Source organism: Myotis brandtii, unplaced genomic scaffold (genome assembly GCF_000412655.1).
Source record: "Myotis brandtii unplaced genomic scaffold, ASM41265v1 scaffold8, whole genome shotgun sequence".
Lineage (NCBI taxonomy): Eukaryota > Metazoa > Chordata > Mammalia > Chiroptera > Vespertilionidae > Myotis > Myotis brandtii.
The window spans coordinates 781015-791819 of NW_005371219.1; the positions used below are offsets into that span (position 1 = coordinate 781015).

Below are 10805 nucleotides of genomic sequence, written 5' to 3' on the forward strand. Positions count from 1 at the left end.
TGGAATTAGAAAGATTATGGTACATGTATTTTACATTGTATGTAAAGAAGTCTTTTCAGTCTTATAAGCTAACCGACCCACTTAAGAGAAAATGGTTCCCTACGTCCAAACATACTTTAAGCTCTCTAAGGACTGGAATGAGCTCACTATTTCTCACTGTTGTATTAGCACAGCACCCATTTACGAACTACTATTTATAAGCACAGTGATATTTCAGAGAATATAAAATGATGGAAGAAGGAAACAAAAAAGTTCTTTGTTTGCAGCCAAGTGTGGGGGTTAGATCTATATTTGTTTGAATAATTATTTGGAAGAATTGTCACAACTGTTTTAAAGAAGTAACAAATGTCTGTAACATAAACAATTCTGCAGTATAAACAATTCTGACATCTTTTGTTGAGAGACCAAACCAAAAAAACAAAACAAAACAAAAAAAACCAAAACACTCACACAAAAAACCCCCAAACAAATAAAACCACACTGTATGTTCTACAGCTTAGAAATTAAACAAATCCCCAAATTTCAACTTCCACTAAAATATTTATTTAATTGATACCTTACAGAAATAAATAAGAGCAGTTTTTCCTCTAACACAGACAGGCATATTTATATGTATGTATGTATATATAGAGAGATTTTTTACAAAATTGAAGCATATCAAATTGCTTCCCCTACAACTTTAGCTCAAAAGGAATACTAGGAAACAAACAGAAATACTAAAATATGCTCATCATTAGTTATAACCATGGGCGTCTGAATCTCAGCGAAACAGATGAGTGAGAGGAAGAACGTGAGAGCTGGAGTCAGGGGACCTGAGCTGCATGATCGAACTGGTATGTATCATAGGCACGTTTCTCAATATTTCTGAACCTCAGTTCTTCTTTAAAATAGAAATGATGTTAATCATATCAACTTCACAAGATTGTTGGGCAAATTAAACACGTGAATGTACAGGAAAGCTCTTTGTAACATGCAAAGAGCTATAAAAATAATAGTTCTGTTTAATCTCATATAAAAGAATCAGTGCATATCTCCCTTCACCAAAGAATAAGCACCAAAAATGTGTGTGTGTTTCTTCAGCTAAATTATCTCAAACCTAGAAAAAGAAACTGCACCTTAACTAAGCACCAGAGCATCTCGGGCAATATGATTCAGGGGATGTTTCCATTACAGTTTTCTGTGTAGCTAAGCAGAAGCTAATGAGTCCTGAGGGTCATTTAAAACTTTGAAGGCTAAAACAAAACAAAACAAAACAAAACAAAACAAAACAAAACAAAACAGGAGCATTTGTATTATATCAAATGGCTAAGATTTAATAAGCTACTATTCCTTAGTTACCAATTTCAAAGTCCATTAATTCTTCACAGAAGAAGAAACACTAAGTTATTAGCACTTGCAATTATTTGCTGATGTAAATATGATATTCTCTTGTTTCAAAGATAAAATACTGGTCCTTGAGATAAGTATTAGTGGAATAAAATAACAAACCCGATCGTAAATTTAGATATTTCTGGTTAAAAATCTAGTTACATACACAAGAACACGGGAAAGGAAAGAAATGCAAGACATCAGTATAATAATGATTATTAAAAAACCTGCCATATTTCCATGTCATAATAAGAACTAAAGGTACAAAAATTGTGATATTTACAGATACATTAATCTTAAAACATGTAAAACTTAACAACAAGAAAAAATAAAAGTAGAGAGAGCAGGTTAATTTTAAGATAAATATTAATTCATTTAGAAGCCCTATTTAAAGTTAACTGCTTACACTGACACTATTTAACATGTAATAGAAACAGGAAAAGTGTTGCAAATTTTTGTGGCAAGATACAGAGAAAAGAAATAATTGCCTAATATTAAGTTATTGTTAGGAGTTGTAGTACTGTAGTTACTATGTATGGAGTTAGAGTCTAAACCTACTTAAATAACTAGGAGTTAATGTAATTCATTATCTACTAAAAATAGTATTTACAAGATATTGCTGAGTTATGTGCTAAAGATACTGACGGCCCTTCCAAAAATGAGATTCGTGTTGGTTGTATAACCAGGTCATACAAAACTAGGCTAGTTTACTTTCTCATGTTCCAACTCTTTTTAAGACTGACCTTATCAAAAGAAATGTACATAGTACCTGCCTTCATTCACTCAGATATAGTCTTCAGAACAAAAATAAATGTTTTATTAGGAGTGAAAAATTAAAACCTTTACATATCTTCTGGAAACAGCATATTGAAAAGGTCTCCATGACTACTGGGACACTGTACATCTGGAAAAGAAGGAAATCCATTTGCCTAAGGACAGTGGATACTGACATCTAGTGGATAGTTTACTTGTGACTTTGCTCTACAAGCTACAGCAGTTTTTAAATACATTGACGTTTGCAGACTGAATCAGGTGCACTTCATTCAAGTTCTTCAGTGTCTTTGGTAAAGAGGTCTGCCAGATCAGCCACGGTCAAGACAGAGGCCTCTGGATGCTTCGCCGATGAGCTGGTGTGACTGCAGGATTTTCCAGGTGCAGAGTCAGAAAGAGACCCCAAGGAGTAAATGATTTCATTTGTCTTATCTATTGTTCTAGCCTTATAATACTATAACATATAAGAATATAAAGATAGTATATTCTTACAATAATATAAGGATTACTTGTCCTCAAGTTTTTTTTACCTGAGTCATAAGAAACTCCCAGAAGAAAGTAGGTGATGGGAACATTATTATATCTTGTTAAAATTAGTGAAGACTTCTATATATTATTTTCAGGCTTTGTCATAAAATGCCTTTTCTTTGCACAATTAATAAAACAAAGAAACAAAACCTCCCCAACTGTTACTAAGGCTCCCACCTTACAATTTACCTTCTTATTATCACAAGTTAATTGGCTTCAAGAGAACTTCAACACATCTTCTAATTGCTATTTTATTGAAGCAGCTTAAATATAATCACTGAATTCTGTTATGTATGGAAACAACAACAAAAAGCCTCATGCTTGAGGCAAAAACTCTGGTGGTCACCTCCTTCCTTCCCTTAAACACCGATGGAAGACAATGTCTGGTTTCAAACTGCTTCTTTGCCACCTATGCAAAGTCCCCCCATCTCTACTGCGTGTACTTTCTAAAAACACCTATCTCATGAGGATGCAGTAAAGCATTTGTTTATGTTTTCAAATGACTTTAAAGAACAAAGTTATGGAATAAATATTAGGAAGTTTTAGGATTCCAAAGCTGAGTTTTGAAAATTAAGGCTGCTTTGGTCTCTGCTGCTGTTCTGCCTTTGGAGTTAACACCACGATTACCAGCAGAGTTTTAAGTCCAGATCTTCCTCTCTGTGTGTGACTAACACACAGAGAGGTTCAAGCAGCAAGTCAGTGTCATTTTACAGACATCAGACCAAGGCTTTTAGGTGGGGCATGAAGATGGATATCATTTAAAAGTCTATTGTGGCAAAGAACAATAGGATAGTTTAAACATTTTAATACATTACACTCCCTATTAATACGTTATGTCATATACAGAATGAGCACTAACTGAAAAATTTTGACTAGGTAAAATGCCATACCTTAGTTTTAAAAGGTATTTGCACTTGTATCTTTTTGTTGACTAAGTGGTCATCTAAGTGAAAAAGCTCTTATATATAAACAGAAAAACTTCCCCATCCACTAAGTAAACTGTCACCTACCTCCTCTCAGCAGTTTTCAGCATTGCTTGCATTCTTTCTTCTATTGTTGCTTTAATCAAGAATCTGTGTACAATAGTAGGTCTAGGAGGTACATAAAAATTACAAGTTTAAAACCATCTTAAAACTAATGGGAACAAACACACTTCGTTTTGTATATGCTATACCATCAGTCAGTTGGCAGGTAGTAACCAAGGTGCTAGGGGGGGATGGTGGTGGTTCAGCTCATTAAAATGAACTATTTAATCTCAATGAACTCACATATAAATGAGGGGAGACACAATGAACACATAAACAATTATGATATTTTCAGGTACAGATAATGCCAGGAGGAGGCTGACATGAGTTGAAACATGACTGATGGTAATGAGACCACTAAGCAAAGGAGGAGTGGGAAGAGTATCCCAACAGAAGAAACAGTAAATAAATGCAAAGCCCCAGAAAAAAACATGCTTGGTTCAAGCTTAAAATGTTCGAGAGGCGGAAAGAAGGCTATGGTGGCAGAAACATCCTATAGAGAGAGAGGTGAAAGCAAGACTGGAGAGGTGGGCACAGGTCAGAGCATGGGTCTTGTAGGATACGGCAGGAATTTGGGTTTATTATGGTTATAATAGGAATCCACAGTGGATTTTATGTGTGATTTGAGTTACACTTGGTTCTACTTCAGAATCCTGTGGGCTGCAGTGCAGGCTGGACTGGTAGGCAGCAAGAGTGAGACAGGGAAGCCAGTTAAGTTCTGCAGTCGGCCAGGTAAGAGGGTGGGCTGGACCTTGGTTGTATTAGTGAAGGCAGTAAGCAGTCAGTAGATTTGGAATATTTTGGGGAGATGGAGCTGACAAGACCGAAATAATGTTTGGATACGAGGTATGAAAGAGAAATATGGAAGAGTCCTAGATTTCTGGTTTCAGAAACTACAGATGATAGGGCCACATTCTAAGATGGGGCAGCCTTGGGGTGGTGGCAGGCGGTAGGAATAGTTTTGTTTTGCCCATGTTAATCTCAAGTTTTCTATAAGACAGGCATCCAGGGGAGGTGTAGTGTCCACAAATCCAGGTACCGAGATAGAAGTAGATGGATGCATCTGGGACAGGAGCCAAAGGGACGTGTCTGGAATATACTGAGCCTCCCTATTACTACAGATGAACCATCTGCGCTTCTGCCTAAAACCAGTCTCTACACTGAGAATTACACCTCTTGCCCACTCAAAGGTACTAGCCCAGCATTCTCCCCAACTCCTGCCTCATTAGTTTTTCTGTCTCTAATGCATCATTCTCCTATTATTTCTCTCATATGAAAAGGGGAAAATAACACAACTCTCTTGATACCACTTTCTTCCTTTTCTCTCCTCTCTGCAGCAAAACTCACACTAGTCCCACCAGCTCTACAGTCCGCAGTGCATTGTGGTTAAAAGCATGGAGTGCTGAGGCAGAATGGCTGTTTGAAACTTGCCACCACTTTACTAGCCATGTGACCCTGGACAAGTTACTTAACCCCTCTCTCTTATAAAAGTGTTTGTTAATAAATAAATAAAATCCTATTCTATCTTACACTCACACCAGGCCCTCGCCTCCACCACTCCACCCAAACTGGTTTTGATCTCCATGCTGCTAAGTCTAAGGATCAATTCTCAATCCTTACTTTACTTGACATTTGGACAGTACATGACACAGTGGATCGTATTCCCCTTCTTGAGTTACATTCTTTACTTGGCTCTCAGGACATCTCCCAGTTTTCTTCTTAATGCACTGTTTGATCTTTATCTATCCTCTTTGCTGGTCTTTCCTTTTCTCCCAGAGCCTTAAACTTTGGGGGGCTCTGGAGTTTCATCTTTGGTCCTTCTCTCTACCTACAGTCTCTGTTGGTAACCATATTTAGTCTCAAGACTTAAAAATACCATTATATGCTGATGGCTTCCAGATGTATCTCTCTAGTCCAGACTGTTCTCCTGAACGCTGGACATCTATATCTAATTACAGAACAGACATCTCCATTTGGATGTCTAATAACATCTCGAACTTATATCTACAATGAAGTTCTGCCGTTCCCTCCCCGAGTCCTACAGCCTTCCCCAGGCCCACAGAAAGCAGCTTCATCCTTTGGTTGTCCAGGCCAACACCATGCGTTAACCTGACTCTCACACACCACGTCCAGTCCGTTCACAAATACTACTGGTTCTACTTTCTAAATAAATCCAGAACTTGACTGCGTTTCACCATTTCTACTACTGTTAACATGGTCCAGATTACCTTCTACTCTCACCAGGATTCCTGCAATTGCCTTCTAACTAGTCTCCCTGCTTCTAGCCTCCCTTGTGCCCCCACTCCCTCCCCATGCCCAAACATGACATTTGGAATGACTGTTTCAACACTTACATTAGCTCATGTCACTCCTCTGCTCAAAGCCTTCCAATGGCCTCTGGGCCCTATATAGTCCTCCACACACACACAGAGCCCTCCAGCCAAACTCTCTGACTTCATCTCCTATTTCTTTCCTCTTTGCTCCCTCTACTTCAGCAACTCTGGCTCCTTCCTATTCCTAAAACACACCAGGCATACTCCTGACTAAGGGCCTTTGCACTGAGTGTACTGTCTACCTAAATAGTCTTCACTAACGTATCTGCTGGGCTTTCTTTATCTCACGTCTCACCTTGGTTCAGATATCACCTTCTCCACAAGACCCCCATGCTGTCCTGGCCAGCCACCTGCATTCTTTATCCTCCTTACCCAAGTCTACTTTTCTAACTCCTAACACAGTATATACTTTTCTTATTATGCTTATTGTTAACCATCTGCTTCTCTAACAACTTTTATAACCAGGATTTAAGCCCCAGTATGGGCATCTCAAGCACCCAGAACTGTGCCTGGCAGACAGGTGCTCAATATAAATTCACTGAATGAAGTATGTAGATATTGATACAGGAGACTGTTCAAGTTGGTGATGGAAAGAGGAGGCACTTCTAATCTGATTGTATCTGATTTCCCTGTATGAGGCTAGATCGTTGTCAAAGGGCAGGAGGAAGATGTAGAAGACTTAAGATAGTCTCCTTAGAAAGTAGGACAATCTATTTACTAGGGAAGCATGGTTGAATTGTCAGGTAGTGTTAAATGTTCTTTTAGACTGTGGCCTTACATCAGAGAAGAGTCCAGTGCATGCTTTAGAAACATCGATTAGACAAGAAGTCTATGTTTAAAAATATAAGACAAAAAAAAACCACCCCATAAAAACAAACAAGACATAACTGCATTTTAAATGATACTTGGTAGTACTGTAGAATAAACCTGCATTTATTGTATTACTTTGCGATATTTTGCTAAGCATTTGCTTAATATTAAGTCATCATTTATTCTCTCAGTTATTGCTCAAAGAGCAGTCCATGTGTCTGAGCCTGGCCCAGGAAACCTCATCTCCTGCCACTGCTCTCCTCATACCTTACATCTCAGCAATTGCAAACTCCTTACTGTCCCTAGAAACATTATGTTGGTTATCTCTTCTGTGTTTCTGAAAATAAGACTCTCTTTGGCTGTGCGAACACCCCTTTTTAGCCCAACTTTGAAATAATTATTCCTTCAAGACTAAACGTAATAAAGCTTTTTCTGACTCTCTAGGGCACAAACTGCTCACTCCCTTCTTTTGTTACCACAGTACTTCTATTATATTTTTGCACATTGTACTGCAATATATTCAATCATCCATTTCCTGTACTACATGTTAACCTCATTGGGGACAACAGATTATGTCTTTTTCAACTTGACTCTTCAGTATCCAGCACAATGGTGTTCAATCAATATTTACTTAATAAGTTCTTCATATAGATGCATTTTTTTTGAAAAACATTCAAGGCATCTAACATCCAGGAGGTAATACATCTGAGCGACCTTATAAAGAATAATGGTCCATCTTGATACTTGAATAAAAGTAGTCCATACTATATGATATATACTATTAGGTTTGCTTTGGGCTTTAAACTAAATCTAATTATCTCTAAGAGTAGACCTGTCTTAGAGTGAGGCTGTCTTTTCCTAAGGGGAAGAATTTAAAAGGGAGATATTTGTGTTCAGTCATGCATGAAATATGACTTCTTTTAAATACAAACTACCTGAGACAATAAAAAATCAATTCTTCCCAAAGTTATGATGGATGCCTTCAACTTTGCAGTTGTCTTAAGCAGTTTAAGAAACTTCTTTGACAAAGTATCAGGGTAGTTTGTGAAGGAGCAAAGGCAAAAATCTAGGAGAATTTGGGGGTTTGTTGCTTGGAGGAGGGAGGGTTGGAAACCTCTCAAAATGTCCTTTGGTTATATAATACTTGAAAATTTAATAAATGAGGAAGAGATTAAAAATGAATAGGTTATGATGAATACAAATGAAGAGTCTTAGGAACTTGAAGCAAACACGACTGATATTAAAGTCCTTACTTTGTTTGTCCAATTCGGTGCACCCTTCCTATGGCCTGAAGCTCATGGGCAGGGTTCAATATGGGCTCCACCAAGAGAACGTGAGTAGCTTCAATGATAGTTAATCCATTAGAACCTGTGTGCAGGGGCAGCAGCAAAATATTGATTTGGGGATCATGTTTAAATGCTGAAAGGTTCTCCTAAAAAAGAAAGGTACATTTAAATTTTAGCTGGATCAGTTAGAAGGAAGAGCAATATATTACAGCTCATGTTAAATATGCCTAATGGTATTGTGGAATATAATAGCTAAGAAAATTAAATGTAAAATTACTATTTTTAGAAAATGTAAACTTGTTGCTTGACTTTATGAGTACAAGTGTCTCCTAAGTTCTAGCTGAATCACTATGTGATGTATGCAAATTAAACTATACGAGCTGAGAGAAGAACAAGAGTAAGAATGTGTTAGAGCATGTATGATAAGAGACATGAATCTGCTCAATGTTCACTTGGTCTTTTTGTGTGTGTTTGCCTTGTTGGGTGTGCACTGTTATTGCACTGAGTGTGATGTAAGGACAATCTGACCACATGCAGTTTTGCCTGATGCAGTGAATTTAGAACCTAATCCCAGGGGCATGAGGTCTCAGTCCACTCAAAAGGTATATTATAGGCCATCTTTTGTTATATTAAAGAAATGTACCTCAAGTCAGAAGAAATCATGCTATGGGTATAACTGAACAGAAAGAAAATAACTATAGTTTCTCTACTTTGCTTTATAATTAATCAAGACACAAGGCAATAAATGAAAGTAAGCTAGTTAACAGAACTTTCCATTTGCAACTGAACCCACTTGAAAAAACATGAGAAGATCTTGGCATACCTGAAATGTCTTCACACGACTGATCTGTGCAAACTCCATGTTGTTGTCAGTGAGAGCTTTTGAAATAATATCTAATACATCTTGCCACTAAGAACACATAAAATAAGAAAATATTTATACATCACTTTCACATTAAGAGAATTGAAAAGGAACTAAGTCAAAATAACTTTTGTACCTCAGAATTAAGTAAACACAAAACCAAAACCTTTAAATGAAGTACCATCAATATTATTTAATACTATATTGAAATGGTAGTGTTTTTATTTTTTTTAATCAAATGCTAGTTAAAGATAGGGTAAAGAAAATAATCATCTTTGAGAACTGAATTAAGTATAAATAATAGAAAATTAATAATGGAGTGCTTAATGAATGTGGTTATTTATCTTTCCAAAAGGAAAACTAGAATTTTTATTCAGTTGATTATTTATCTTTCTCTTAAACAATCAAGTTCATTTGCGAAATGAGACTTTCAAGGTACCAGATTCCAATTTTTAAAAATATTAATATAAGAAAATCCCCAAGTAAAAGGAATATAAAAACACGAAATGTAGCTATTGGAATTGTCTTGTGAAGCATCATAAAATTCTATAAAAATAATTCTATCGTATGGACATAGAAAATAATCTATCAGTAATTCTAAATCCTACCTATATTATGGCAAACTTTAATAACTAGTTCTCAGATATAAAATGATTAGACAGAAAGCCAGTCAGTGTTAACAGTGAGGATGAAAATGCTCATTATACCGTTGAGAAAACGAGTGCTTTAGCTTCTGGATCTCTAAGCTGGATTCTCATCAGAGTTCTGACCACAGCTTCCACTTTTGTAGAATGACTACCCTTTGAACACAAAGAAGAAAACACATTATTACCAAATAAAATTTAGTTAACAGAAGGGAAAACCATTATAAAACACTTTTATTACCAAAACTATATGATAGGTACATATGTGTTTATCCCTTTTTATTTTGTATTTGCTGGGAATTTTCTTTAGCCTCAAAAGTGTACAAGTTATGGAATTTACACCCTGAGAGAATCTATATAATAAAAGCCTAAGTGACCTTTACAGTGGAACGACCAGAACAACCGGTCCCTATGATGTCCACTGACCACCAGGGGGCAGACACTCAACACAGGAGCTGCCCCCTGGTAGTCAGTGTGCTCCCACAGCGGGAGCGCCGCGGACTGCGAGAGGGCGCAGGCTGGGCTGAGGGACCCACCCCCAGTGCACAAATTTTGTGCACTGGGCCTCTAGTCTATATATGTAAAAGGCTAATATGCTAAGTGTCTGAACATTCGACTGTTCACTATGACACGCAGTGACCACCAGGGTGTGGATGCTCAACACACAGGCATGGAAACATGGAACAGACTGATGAATCTCAAAAGAAAGGGGGGAAAGGGGAGGGCGGGAAAAGAGGAAACAAAGATCTTATATGCATACAAGAGGCCCGGTGCACGGATTTGTGCACCAGTGGGGTCCTTGGCCTGGCCTGCAGGGATTGGGTGGAAACCGGTAGTCTGACATCCTCCGAGGGGTGCCGGATTGTGAGAGTGTGCAGGCCAGGCTGAGGGACCCCACTGGTGCACAAATCAATGCACCGGGCCTCTAGTCTACACTAATAAAAGAGAAACATGGTAATTGGCGTACGACCGCTACCCTTTTCATTGGCTAATCAGTGAGTATATGCAAATTAACTGTCAGCCAAGATGGCGGCCGGCAGCCAGGCACTGAAGCGAGCAGGGAGGCTTGCTTGCTGCAGACTCCAACGTTCACCGCCTCACTTGCCGGCCTCTCATTTGCAAGTCTAAGCAACTATATACTATGTTGCAAATAAGAAGCTAAACAAAACCCCAGAAAA

At 37.8% G+C, this 10805-nt stretch overlaps 1 protein-coding gene across 9 annotated transcripts in view; it reads right to left on the minus strand.

Moving 5' to 3' along the window:
• Positions 1–520: 520 nt before the first annotated feature.
• The window catches only part of SHPRH (SNF2 histone linker PHD RING helicase, E3 ubiquitin protein ligase), a 69047-nt gene continuing 58762 nt past the window's right edge, over positions 521–10805 (minus strand). For 7 of the 9 annotated variants that reach the window (XM_005883711.2, XM_005883703.2, XM_005883707.2 and 4 more), the window contains 5 exons: positions 9691–9783; positions 8945–9031; positions 8089–8267; positions 3678–3758; positions 528–2504 (listed from right to left, as the gene is read on the minus strand). In XM_005883711.2, coding sequence (XP_005883773.1) covers positions 2408–2504; positions 3678–3758; positions 8089–8267; positions 8945–9031; positions 9691–9783 — 537 coding nt within the window. In that variant the 3' untranslated portion in view covers positions 528–2407. Of the gene's footprint in view, positions 2505–3677; positions 3759–8088; positions 8268–8944; positions 9032–9690; positions 9784–10805 lie in introns of all 9 variants that reach the window. The other 2 variants (XM_014531284.1, XM_014531287.1) reach the window with 1 other exon arrangement.